At 40.0% G+C, this 14,034-nt stretch overlaps 1 protein-coding gene across 2 annotated transcripts in view; it reads right to left on the bottom strand.

The window, feature by feature from the left end:
- The window catches only part of syn3 (synapsin III), a 70,442-nt gene that overhangs the window by 48,028 nt on the left and 8,380 nt on the right, over positions 1-14,034 (bottom strand). For both annotated transcript variants that reach the window (XM_077197572.1, XM_077197573.1), the window contains exons 3-6: positions 12,262-12,319; positions 5,292-5,383; positions 1,060-1,216; positions 2-91 (exon numbers count right to left, since the gene is read on the bottom strand). In XM_077197572.1, the coding sequence (XP_077053687.1) occupies positions 2-91; positions 1,060-1,216; positions 5,292-5,383; positions 12,262-12,319 (397 nt within the window). The remainder of the gene's footprint in view (position 1; positions 92-1,059; positions 1,217-5,291; positions 5,384-12,261; positions 12,320-14,034) is intronic.

Genomic DNA, 14,034 nt, shown 5'->3' with positions numbered 1-14,034 from the left:
CCATCTGTGTGTGGTTGGGGAAGAAGGTTTGCTCATTGAGCGGGAACTTCTCTGGACCCAGATTCTGATAGAGCTTGATCATGTGAGAGAACTACAGAATGAAGACACAAAAACACATCAACACAAGCGTTTTTATGTTCCTGAGTGATTCATTGTTATAAAGAACACAAAGTTTGTCTTCATCATCTTCCATCAAAACTCACTCCACCTCTAAAACTACTTTGGTAACACTTTACTTGAAGCCTATTAGTTAACGATTAATGCACTAACATTAACTAACAGTACATTTCATACAATATTCATCATTCTTTGTTAGTAAATAAAAATACAACTTAGCTTTTAAATAATATTAACAGATGCAACTTGATTTGAAATGTATTAGTAAAATTAACATTAACTAAGGTTTATATCATGTTAACTTATGTAGTTAACAAATGCAACCTTGTTTTTAATTTTGCTTCTCTAGTAAATGCATCTTGATTTAAGACATTTGTATTGGAAAACAAGTCAAAAATACTGAGGAAGAAAATCATGTTTTGCAGTCTAACATTTTGGCTTATGTCTAAAGAAAATATATTGATAATGTATGGTCTATAATAAATAATCTTTGTTTTTGTCTTTGGGGAAAGAAATTTTGTGAATAATATTTAACATAAATCTAAACTGAGAACTTTTGTTGTGTAACACACTTTACAATAAGATTCATTAATGTATTAACTAACATGAACTAACCGTGAGCAAAACATTTGTTACTGTATTTGTTCATCTTCGTTAACGATAGTTATTAAAATACAGCTGTTCAGTGTTAGTTCACAGTGCATTAACTAATGTTAACAAGATTTTAATAAAGTATTAGTAAATGTTGAAATTAAAATGAACAAAGATTAAATGCTGTATAAGTGCAGTTCATTATTAGTTCATGTTAACTAACGGAACTTACTGTAAAGTGTTACCAGTATTATTTTTTTAAATAGGTCCGGTTGTGTGTGTCTGCCATGTGCTCATAAACCCTGTTCCTGTGCTTCACTGTTCTCCCGGTATTGACGATAGTAAACGCACCACCCAGGGTTTGCTGCAGAAGTTATAGATGGAGAAGAGCGAGTTCACGCTGGGAACGGCCCCGTAGTGCAGGCCGATCACGAGGCTCCTGAAGTCCTCGCCCGGGGTCATGCTGTAGGCGTGCTGGCGGACCAGCACAAAGTCTGGCTTGAACGACCTGGAGAGAGAAAAAATACATCAGGGAAACACAGAATCACTTAAAAGCATTTCATTCACGAGTATAAATGAGGATCACTGGAGCACGTCTACTAAACTAGTTAACTGCTGGTTTTAGCGTCTGAAGGCTAGTTAACTGCTTCTTTAAGCATCTGAACGCTAGTTAACTGCTTCTTTAAGCATCTGAACGCTAGTTAACTGCTGGTTTAAGCATCTGAACACTAGTTAACTGCCGGTTTAAGCGTCTGAACACTAGTTAACTGCTAGTTTAAGCATCTGAACACTATTTAACTGCTGGTTTAAGCGTCTGAACGCTAGTTAACTGCTAGTTTAAGCATCTGAACGCTAGTTAACGGCTGGTTTAAGCATCTGAACACTAGTTAACTGCTGGTTTAAGCGTCTGAACGCTAGTTAACTGCTTCTTTAAGCATCTGAACGCTAGTTAACTGCTGGTTTAAGCATCTGAACACTAGTTAACTGCTGGTTTAAGCGTCTGAACGCTAGTTAACTGCTATTTTAAGCGTCTGAACACTATTTAACTGCTGGTTTAAGCGTCTGAACGCTAGTTAACTGCTAGTTTAAGCGTCTGAACGCTAGTTAACTGCTAGTTTAAGCGTCTGAACACTAGTTAACTGCTGGTTTAAGCATCTGAACGATAGTTAACTGCTGGTTTAAGCATCTGAACGCTAGTTAACTGCTGGTTTTAGTGTCTGAACGCTAGTTAACTGCCGGTTTAAGCGTCTGAATGCTAGTTAACTGCTGGTTTAAGCATCTGAACACTAGTTAACTGCTGGTTTAAGCGTCTGAACGCTAGTTAACTGCTAGTTTAAGCATCTGAACACTATTTAACTGCTGGTTTAAGCGTCTGAACGCTAGTTAACGGCTAGTTTAAGCGTCTGAACGCTAGTTAACTGCTAGTTTAAGCGTCTGAACGCTAGTTAACTGCTGGTTTAAGCGTCTGAACAATAGTTAACTGCTGGTTTAAGCGTCTGAATGCTAGTTAACTGCTGGTTTAAGCATCTGAACGCTAGTTAACTGCTGGTTTAAGCATCTGAACGCTAGTTAACTGCTGGTTTAAGCATCTGAATGCTAGTTAACTGCTGGTTTTAGGGTCTAAACGCTAGTTAACTGCTGGTTTAAGCATCTGAACGCTAGTTAACTGCTGGTTTAAGCATCTGAACGCTAGTTAACTGCTGGTTTAAGCATCTGAACGCTAGTTAACTGCTGGTTTTAGCGTCTGAACGCTAGTTAACTGCCGGTTTAAGCGTCTGAATGCTAGTTAACTGCTGGTTTAAGCATCTGAACACTAGTTAACTGCTGGTTTAAGCGTCTGAACGCTAGTTAACTGCTAGTTTAAGCATCTGAACACTATTTAACTGCTGGTTTAAGCGTCTGAACGCTAGTTAACTGCTAGTTTAAGCGTCTGAACGCTAGTTAACTGCTAGTTTAAGCATCTGAACACTAGTTAACTGCTGGTTTAAGCATCTGAACGATAGTTAACTGCTGGTTTAAGCGTCTGAATGCTATTTAACTGCTGGTTTAAGCGTCTGAATGCTATTTAACTGCTGGTTTAAGCGTCTGAACGCTAGTTAACTGCTGGTTTAAGCGTCTGAACGCTAGTTAACTGCTGGTTTAAGCGTCTAAATGATAGTTAACTGCTGGTTTAAGCGTCTGAACGATAGTTAACTGCTGGTTTAACAGCGCTGTCATTATTGCGTATACTGGTATCCCTTGTGCTGAAAAACCTGATTTGGTGTTTCGGGTAAAAAGTGACCCGCCTTTTAAATTGCTTATTAATCTCTCATTATGCTATACTATCACAAAATATTGGATTCAATCTTTTTTGAAAGTATCTAGAAATAGAAAGAGCAAATGATGATAACAGACTGAACAGAAGCACTTAAAAGCGCCTGTGTGTTCGAGGAAGGCAGAAGAATGTGCAGCAAATGATCCGATCGAGACGGACCACAGCAGCTGCACCATCATATCTGTCACTGCGTGAACATGTGCTGAGAAACACACAGATAAACGCACAAAAACACCATTATGAGGATCCACGTCAGAGGCTCAGAATCCAAACATGTACATTCAGTCTGACGAATGTGTTTATTATCATCCTGGACACATTTTCTCCAGTCATTGAAATAGTTCGACAAAAAAAGACAGCAAATTTTTTTTAAACAAGATACTTTTACTTATCATACTCAGATTTGCAAAGATTGTCTCATTGATACGTGTGTATTTTGTCTTGCTGTACTGATTTTTTCACCTGTTTTAAAATAAACAAGTTACAGTATAACAAGTTACTGGAATAATATGCCAGTGCAGGAAGACAAAACACACTGATATTAAACGCACAATCTATGCAAACAAGTCTTGATATTGTATCGTTCTTATTCTAAGGATACTTTACCTTGAAAAAAAGACAAAAATACAGTTTTTTTGCATGGCAGCATCTTTCATGGAGCCGCTTTCATCGTGTAAAGTTGTTTTGGTTTGTTCACTATCCCTCAGAAATTAATAATTTAATTCATCAAGGACGCGTTCAATTGATCCAAAGCGACAGTAAAGACATTTATAATGTTACAAATGATTATTTTTCAGATAAATGCTATTCTTTTGAACTTTATATTCATCAAAGAATCCTAAGAAATAAAATGTATCACTATTTTCAACATTGATGATAATCATAAATGTTTCTTGAGCGTCAAATCATCATATTATAGTGATTTCTGAAGGATCATGTGACACTGGAGTAATGATGCTGAAAATTCAGCTTTGATCACAGGAATAAATTACACTTTACTATATATTCACATAGAAAACATCTGTTTTAAATTATAATAATATTTCACTGTTTTTACTGTATTTTTGATCAAATAACTGCAGCTGACCCCAGACTTTTGCCTGAGAGACTGAATTACAGTACAACTATTAATAGTGGCTTTTATTTAACTAGTGTAAGATGTGTGGTTAAGTGAGGCAGGTATAAATAATCACACTGACTCCATGTGTTTGGCAGATGATGGACATCTGTGTGTGTGTGTGTGTGTGTGTGTGTATGTGTGAGGAACTAAAGACTGTAGTATGTGTTTTCATTAAGATGAGGTTTATTAATACAACGTCTCAAATCACACCAGCGGTTTATTGTTCTTCAGTGGGACACAGAGAACCAGGTGCTGTGTGAGACTTTAATCACATACAACTGATATTACAGCAGTCATACACTACCAGCCAAACGTTTCGGATCGGCAAGATTTTTAATGTGTTTAAAAGAAGTCTCTTCTGCTCACCAAGGCTGCATTTATGTGATAAAAAAACAACAACAGTAATATTGTGAAATATTATTGTAATGTAAATCAGCTGTTCTATATGTGATTATATAGTAAAGTGTAATTTATTCCTGTGATCAAAGCTGAATTTTCAGCATCATTACTCCAGTCTTCAGCGTCACATGATCCTTCAGAAATCACTATAATATGATGATTTGATGCTCAAGAAACATTTATGATTATTATCAGTGTTAATTACATTTATATTTCAGGATTCTTTGATGAATAGAAAGTTCTAGTTTTATTTTTGGGGGGAACTGAATAAAATAAATCAATACTTCTATTCATCAAGGGTGAATTAAATTGATCAAAAGTTACAGTAAAGACATTTATAATGTTACAAAAGATTCTATTTCAAATATATGCTGTTCTTTTGAACTTTCTATTGGTCAAAGAATCCTGAAAAAAATGTAAATAACGGGTTTCAACATTGATCATAATAATTAATGTTTTTTGAGCATCAAATCATCATACTAGAATATGATGCTGAATCATATTGATATTGATTAATGAATTCAGCTTTGATCACAGGAATAAATTACATTTTAAAATATATTAAAATAGAAAATTAAAATAAACTCTAGAATATTTAACAATATTAATGTTTTTTTTTGTGTGTGTATTTTTAATCAAATAAATGCAGCCTTGTTGAGGAGAAGAGGCTTCTTTTTAAAACATTAAATATCTTACCGATCCAAAACTTTTGACTGGTAGTGTATTATTATATATGAGGAAACTTCATACCTGACAACTTTGGTTCCTCCTCGATTGACCTGCATGTCCACCGTACAGCCCGAGTTCACGTACGATGCCAGATTGAGCTCAGAAAACTCGGCCTGAAACACACACCACAGACTTATCAGAGTTAAACGGATCAAATATGACAAAACTTACACCTATTCCGAGTTGGTCACATGACACGCGTTAACCATCAGCCCTCATTAAACTCAAGAAATGCTGGTCAGGAACGCACATAATCACACTGAGCTGAAGAAACAGATAACAATACGTAAAATAATGAGTGTTTTCAAACAGGTTTCCATCGGTCAGTCAAACAGATTGTCCCGCCCCCAAACTCACGCTATTGGTCGGCTGTTCCAGCGGTTTAATCACAACTATAAAGCTTTTTGAAGGCACAAATTCACAGATATGAGATTTCTACAGTCTATAACACAAAACCTAATATTTTGATACCGTAAACCAGCGTCACACATTAACTTTATTAAGAGCCAATTTTTTTTATATTTATATTTTTTAACATCATACAAAACACCAAAATAATAGACATCAAACAGCCATTAATGGCAAACATCCATCCATCCATCTTCTTCCACTTATCCGGGTCACGGGGGCAGCAGTCCAAGCAGAGATGCCCGGACTTCCCTCTCCCTAGACACTTCCTCCAGCTCTTCTGGGGGAATACTGAGGCTTTCCCAGGCCAGCCGGGAAACATAGTCCCTCCTGCGTGTCCTAGGTCTACCTCGGGGTCTCCTCCCGGTGGGACGCGCCCGGAAGGCGTTCAGGAGGCGTCCGGAATAGATGCCAGAGCCACCTCAGCTGGCCCTCTCGATGTGGAGGAGCAGCGGCTCTACTCTGAGCTCCTCCCGAGTGACCGAGCTCCTCACCCTATCTCTAAGGGATCGCCCAGCCACCCTGCGGAGTAAGCTCATTTCGGCCCCCTGTATCCGGGATCTTGTCCTTTCGGTCATGACCCACAGCTCATGACCATAGGTGAGACTAGGAATGTGGATTGAGCAGTAAATCGAGAGCTTCGACTTGCAGCTCAGCTTCTTCTTCACCACGAGAGACCGGTACATCGACCGCATTACTGCAGAAGCTGCACCGATCCGTCTTTCAATCTTTCGTTCCATCCTTCCCTCACTCGTGAACAAGACCCCAAGATACTTGAACTCATCCACTTGAGGCAGGAACTCTCCACCAACCTGAAGCGAGCAAGCCACACTTTTCCGACTGAGAACCATGGCCTCGGATTGGAGGTGCTGATTCTCATCCCAGCCGTTTCGCACTCGGCATGCAGTGCATGGTGAAGGTCCTGGTATATTGGGGCCAGCATGACAACATCATCCGCAAAAAGCAGAGACGAAATCGTGTGGACCCCAAACCGGAAACACTCCGGCCCCAGGGTGCGCCTAGAAATTCTGTCCATAAAAATTATGAACAGAACTGGTGACAAAGGGCAGCCCTGCCAGAGTCCAACATGCACCGGTAACAAGTCTGACTTACTGCCGGCAATGCAAACCAAGCTCCTGCTCCGGTTGTACAGGGACAGGACAGCCCTTAGCAAAGGGCCCCGGACCCCATACTCCCAGAGCACCCTCCACAGGACGCCGCAAGGGACACAGTCCAATGCCTTCTCCAAATCCACAAAGCACATGAGGATTGGTTGGGCAAACTCTCATGAACCCTCCAGCACCCTGGAGAGGGTATAGAGCTGGTCCACACTGTTCCTCCTGAACTCGAGGTCCTACTATTCTCCTCTCCAGTACCCTGACATAGACTTTCCAGGGGAAGCTGAGAAGTGTGATCCCCCTATAGTTGGAACACACCCTCCGGTCCCCCTTCTCAAAAAGAGGGACCACCACCCCGGTCTGCCAGCCCAGAGGTACTGTCCCCATCAGCCAAGACAGCCCCACAACATCCAGAGACTTGAGGTACTCGGGGCAGATCTCATCCACCCCCGGCCTTGCTACCGAGGAGCTTCTTGACTACCTCGGTGACTTCAGCAAGGGTGATGGACAAGTCCACCTCTGAGTCCTCAGCCTCTGCTTCCTCAATGGAAGATGTGTCGGTGGGATTGAGGAGATCCTCGAAGTATTCCTTCCACCGTCTGACGACATCCCCAGTCGAGGTCAACAGCTGCCCAGCTCCACTGTAAACAGCATTGGTAGGGCACTGCTTCCCTCTCCTGAGGCTCCGAACGGTTTGCCAGAGTCTCTTCGAGGACAACCGGTAGTCCTTCCCCATGGCCTCACCAAACTCCTCCCAGGCCCGATTTTTTGCCTCTACAACCACACTGGCTGCAGTCCGCTTGGCCTGCCGGTACCTGTCAACAAGTCCCACAAGCCAGCCAGGCCTGATAGGACTCCTTCTTCAGCTTGACGGCATCCCTAACTGTCCGGGTTCTGGGACTGCTGCCTTGACAGGCACCGGAGACCTTACGGCCACAGCTCTGAGCGACTGCCTCGACAATGGGGACTTGGACTCCACTTGGACAAAACATCTCCAGACTCCCTCGGGATCTGGTCCAAGCTCCGCCGGAGGTGGGAGTTGAAGATCTCTCTGACAGGGGACTCGGACAAATGTTCCCAACAGACCCTCACAATACGTTTGGGTCTGCCGAATTTCTCCAGCTTCTTCCCCCGCCATCGGATCAGAATCACCACCAGGTGGTGATCAGCTGACAGCTCTGCCCCTCTCTTCACCCGAGTGTCCAAGACATACGGCCGGAGGTCGGATGAAACGACCACAAAGTCGATCATGGACCTCCGGCCTAGGGTGTCCTGGTGCCACGTGCACTGATGGACACCCTTATGCTTGAACATGGTGAACATGGTGTTCGTTATGGACAAGCTGTAACTAGCACAGATATTCCAATAACAGAACATCGCTCAGGGTTCAGATCAGGGGGCCATTCCTCCCAATCACGCCCCTCCAGGTGTCACTGTCTCCACCCACATGGGCGTTGAAGTCCCCCAGTAGAACGACGGAGACCCCAGTCGGAGCACTTTCCAGCACCCTCCCAGAGACCCCAAGAGGGCCGGGTACTCTGCACTGCCGTTCGGCCCATAGGCAAACACGACAGTGAGAGTCCTTTCATGCATTTCAAACTGTGATACATTGATTTTTTTAGGATTCTTTGATCAATTAAAAGTTCAAAAGAATAGCATTTATTTGAAACAGAATCTTTTGTAACATCATAAAAGATCCATTTGATTAATTTAATGTGTTCATTACTTTTTTTTTTAAACAACCCTGAGTGATAATTAACGCTTTAACCCACGCTATACACTTTCATATTCAAGGACGTCAACACTCACACACACACACGAAGGTCAAACAGCGGTTAGAGGACACACACATAAGTCACTCCTATTGGTCGCCTGTCATGAAGGCACTCGATTGGCCCAGAGCACGGGAGGCGTGCCAGACTGGGTTGCCATGGTTACGATCTCGCATTCAGGCTTCTCTTGCTGGGAGAGAAAAACAGGAGAAAGTCCAAGAGACAAACGCTAGATCTTTGTTTTCTTCCCGCTGACGTCTGCGCTCATCCAAACACACACTTGTTAACCCTAATGAAAAGTTTATTAGTGTGATCTGATGCTTGAAATGTTTGAACAGTAGAAGAATTAAATGAACTGCAACACAGGTGATGCATTCTGGGAAATTCTTTTTGTCTTTTCGTGTTATATACGAAAATATATATATATTTTTACCTTATCTAATAGATCCCTCTCTCAAAAAACATGAAAAACAGGATTTTCTCCTTCATTTTCTTGAACTTTCTATTCATAAAAGAATCCTGAAAAATGAAATGTATCAGTTTCCACAGAAATCCAAACTGTTTTCAACACTAATAATAATCATTAATGTTTCTTGAGCAGCAAACCATCATATTATAGTGATTTCTGAAGGATCATGTGACACTGAAGACTGGAGTAATGATGCTGAAAATTCAGCTTTGATCACAGGAATAAATTACACTTTACTATATATTCACATAGAAAACAGCTGATTTACATTAGAATAATATTTCACTGTTTTTACAGTATTTCTGATCAAATAACTGCAGCCTTGGTGAGCAGAAGAGACTCTTTCAGAAACACATTATAAAAAAGTCACACACACACACACACACACACACACACACACACACACACACACACACACACACACACAGTCCACAGTGCTTTCCAAGTCTGTGCTGGCGTCATGATCCATCTGGAATCCTGGCAGGTATTTTTGGAGCCGAAGTTAATGGGTGTTATTGGGGTAAAGAATGCAAGGTGCCTTTCACCCCCGATCACATGACCAGAGCTCATAAACACACACACACACACACACTTTTTGTTAATCCTAGTTAATACTTACTTAAAAAAAAATAGTTTTACGATAATAACTCTACTCTGAAGTCATGAAGAACACAAATAATGTTTGAGTTGTGCGGCAGAAGGGACACGAGGACAAACATCTGGAGCGTCAGACTGGATCCAGATGTGATGAAGCTCAGCTGAGGACGAGCAGATGTCGGAGCACATCTGGAGGCTCAGAACATCACAGGACTGTAAACGCAGGCCTGAAGGAGCACAAAGCTTCTGTTGTGGCTCTGACGGGTCTGTGGAGTGTGTTATTAAGAGCAGCAGATAAACCTCAGCCTGCAGAACAAGCCTTATCCGGAGATAAACCCGCCTGAACTCAAGCTCTGTTTCACTAGCGTAGCCGGAGAACAGTCTCTGGGTGTGCATAAGAAAAACTTACATTTATTGTCAGATTAATGTGCAATAAACCGTCTGCGCATCACTAACTGAACAGAATAGACTGGGCTGATGTTCTCTTGCGTTCGGGAACACAATCATGTGAGACGCTTCTGGAGGAAATTAAACAAAATCATTCTGATCACAGACTGTGATTACATCAATATAATTAAATGTAAATAAGGGGTTTTCAGAGGCCTTCTGGTTCTATAACCATCAGGATTGTGTGTGTGAGTTGCAGTCAGGTTGTGTGTTTGTGAACAGCAGCAGTTACTCAGTCGAAGCACAAAAACACAACTGTTCACAGATGTGCGGTACAGATGTTATCGGCGCAGGTCTAGACGTCACGTGAACATCTGGAGCTGGTTTCACTCATTCGGCTCATGGTTTCATTCATTCGGCTCATGGTTTCACTCATTCGGCTCATGGTTTCACTCATTCGGCTCATGGTTTCACTCATTCGGCTCATGGTTTCACTCATTCGGCTCATGGTTTCACTCATTCGGCTCATGGTTTCACTCATTCGGCTCATGGTTTCATTCATTCGGCTCATGGTTTCATTCATTCGGCTCATGGTTTCACTCATTCGGCTCATGGTTTCATTCACTCTTACGGCTCATGGTTTCATTCACTCTTTCGGCTCATGGTTTCACTCATTCGGCTCATGGTTTCATTCATTCTGCTCATGGTTTCACTCATTCGGCTCATGGTTTCATTCACTCTTACGGCTCATGGTTTCATTCACTCTTTCGGCTCATGGTTTCACTCATTCGGCTCATGGTTTCACTCATTCGGCTCATGGTTTCATTCATTCAGCTCATGGTTTCACTCATTCGGCTCATGGTTTCATTCATTTGGCTCATGGTTTCATTCATTCAGCTCATGGTTTCACTCATTCGGCTCATGGTTTCATTCATTCGGCCCATGGTTTCATTCATTCGGCTCATGGTTTCATTCATTCGGCTCATGGTTTCACTCATTCGGCTCATGGTTTCACTCATTCGGCTCATGGTTTCACTCATTCGGCTCATGGTTTCATTCATTCGGCTCATGGTTTCACTCATTCGGCTCATGGTTTCATTCATTCGGCTCATGGTTTCACTCATTCGGCTCATGGTTTCATTAATTCGGCTCATGGTTTCACTCATTCGGCTCATGGTTTCATTCATTCGGCTCATGGTTTCATTCATTCGGCTCATGGTTTCATTCATTCGGCTCATGGTTTCATTCATTCGGCTCATGGTTTCATTCATTCGGCTCATGGTTTCACTCATTCGGCTCATGGTTTCATTCATTCGGCTCATGGTTTCACTCATTCGGCTCATGGTTTCATTCATTCGGCTCATGGTTTCATTCATTCGGCTCATGGTTTCATTCATTCGGCTCATGGTTTCATTCATTCGGCTCATGGTTTCATTCATTCGGCTCATGGTTTCATTCATTCGGCTCATGGTTTCATTCATTCGGCTCATGGTTTCATTCATTCGGCTCATGGTTTCATTCATTCGGCTCATGGTTTCACTCATTCGGCTCATGGTTTCATTCATTCGGCTCATGGTTTCACTCATTCGGCTCATGGTTTCATTCATTCGGCTCATGGTTTCATTCATTCAGCTCATGGTTTCACTCATTCTGCTCATGGATTCATTCATTCTGCTCATGGTTTCATTCATTCTGCTCATGGATTCATTCATTCGGCTCATGGATTCATTCATTCGGCTCATGGATTCATTCATTCGGCTCATGGATTCATTCATTCGGCTCATGGTTTCATTCATTCGGCTCATGGTTTCATTCATTCGGCTCATGGATTCATTCATTCGGCTCATGGATTCATTCATTCGGCTCATGGTTTCATTCATTCGGCTCATGGTTTCATTCATTCGGCTCATGGATTCATTCATTCGGCTCATGGATTCATTCATTCGGCTCATGGTTTCATTCATTCGGCTCATGGTTTCATTCATTCGGCTCATGGTTGCATTCATTCGGCTCATGGTTTCATTCATTCGGCTCATGGTTGCATTCATTCGGCTCATGGTTTCATTCATTCGGCTCATGGTTTCATTCATTCGGCTCATGGTTTCACTCATTCGGCTCATGGATTCATTCATTCGGCTCATGGTTTCATTCATTCGGCTCATGGTTTCATTCATTCGGCTCATGGTTTCACTCATTCGGCTCATGGTTTCATTCATTCGGCTCATGGTTTCATTGCTCACCTGCTCCACACGGATCTCATACTCTCCGTTCAGCTTCCTTCCCCTGAAGTACTTCGCCCTGGAAAACAAGAATAATGTTACTGTAGACACTTAAACATCTAGTCTCAAACCAGCTAAGTATCATACAGTACTGGTCTGTTACTGGAGTTAATTTACACACACATCAGCTCACTGAACAAGCACACGCTTCATTTGCATGTAGATTTGCACAGAGTCGTTCAACTTCAGTCACTTTGACCTTGAAGGACAGAAAACACTGGAGCATTAGAGTTAATCCTCATAGAGTTATTACTATTTATAATATTATTGTATTTATAAATGATTATTTATTGATGTTTTTATTATTTATTATAAATTAGTTTCATTATAGTAATATTTTTATTATTTATTATATTATATTAATAAATTACTATTTATTTAATTATAATTATATAAATTATTTTATTTGTTCATTTTGTTATTATTATTAATATTAGTATTATTAATTTCATTTGTAAGTTATTATTTATTGATGTTATTATAATTGTATATTTTTTATTAATTAAAATGTCATTATTTTAATATTATCTTTATAATTCATAATTTATTATTATTATTTATTGTTATTTAAATTATTTAATTTTATTTAGTGATTATAAATAGTATTATTATATTTTATTGATGAATATGTTTTAATTTATTTTATTAGATTTTATTCATTCACAAGATTTTTTATATTTGCTTAATTTCAATTACTTTCTTAGATGTCATTATTAATTTCCATGACTTTTTAGTTTGTATTATTAAAAAAAAATTGTATTAAAGTATTTTGTTATTTTATTATAATATTATTATTCATTATATTAAATTTTGCTATAATTTATTTTAGTAGAATTTTTTATGTATTTTTGTTTTAATACTATTCATTAAATTAAATTAATAAATTATTATTATTATTTCTTTTATTATTGTTTATTATTTTTAATAATATTATTATAAATTCTTTATTCTACTTACATTTTCCTTATCTATATTATTCCTTATATTTGATTTATTATACGTTTATTTTACTATTATTATTTATTTATCGATTATTTATTAGTATCAATTTTAGACTCTCTGACATGGAAACAGCTTGTCGAGAGAGAGAGAGAGTTATTTTGCTATTTTTTATTTTAGTATAATTTTATTATGTATTTTTGTTATAATATTATTCATTAAACTCAATTTAGAGACGGCCGCTGTGACAGAAGCTGTGTTTGTGTCCTCACTCCGATCATCAGCGCTGGGAACAAGTCCGAGTCTCCCAGACTCTCTCTGACTGCACTCAGGAATGCCCACACACACACACACACACACACACACACACACACACACACACACACACACACACATGAGAGTGTCGGCCGAGACGATGAGTTTCCCAGACATCAACGTCTGACTGAATGTATCTCTATATGACGTGCCTCACATTAACTCACAGGCCGGCTCTGAGTGCATGAAGAGGAGTGTGTGTGTGTGTGTGTGTGTGTGTTCCTCTAGCACCACCTGCTGGTCTGTGATGGACTCTCACTCCCTCTAGTGGTGAAACACAGTTAGAGCTTCAGCTACAGCTGCTCCCACAGAACCAATTTACATATATAGATTCTATTCAAATTCTAATCAAATTCATTTTAATCTAAGTTTAAATCTAAGTTTCATAATACGCATGTGAATGATCTTCAGGGTTCAATAATGTATTTATATGACTTTTCCACTTGTTTGTTATTACGGAATAGGGTTTTAAAAATTATT

Source organism: Siphateles boraxobius, unplaced genomic scaffold (assembly GCF_051911475.1).
Source record: "Siphateles boraxobius isolate OS27281-9 unplaced genomic scaffold, OSU_SipBor_1 4, whole genome shotgun sequence".
NCBI lineage: Eukaryota > Metazoa > Chordata > Actinopteri > Cypriniformes > Leuciscidae > Siphateles > Siphateles boraxobius.
Note: the sequence above shows the minus strand (reverse complement) of the source record. Positions and strands in the feature narration are given on the sequence as shown.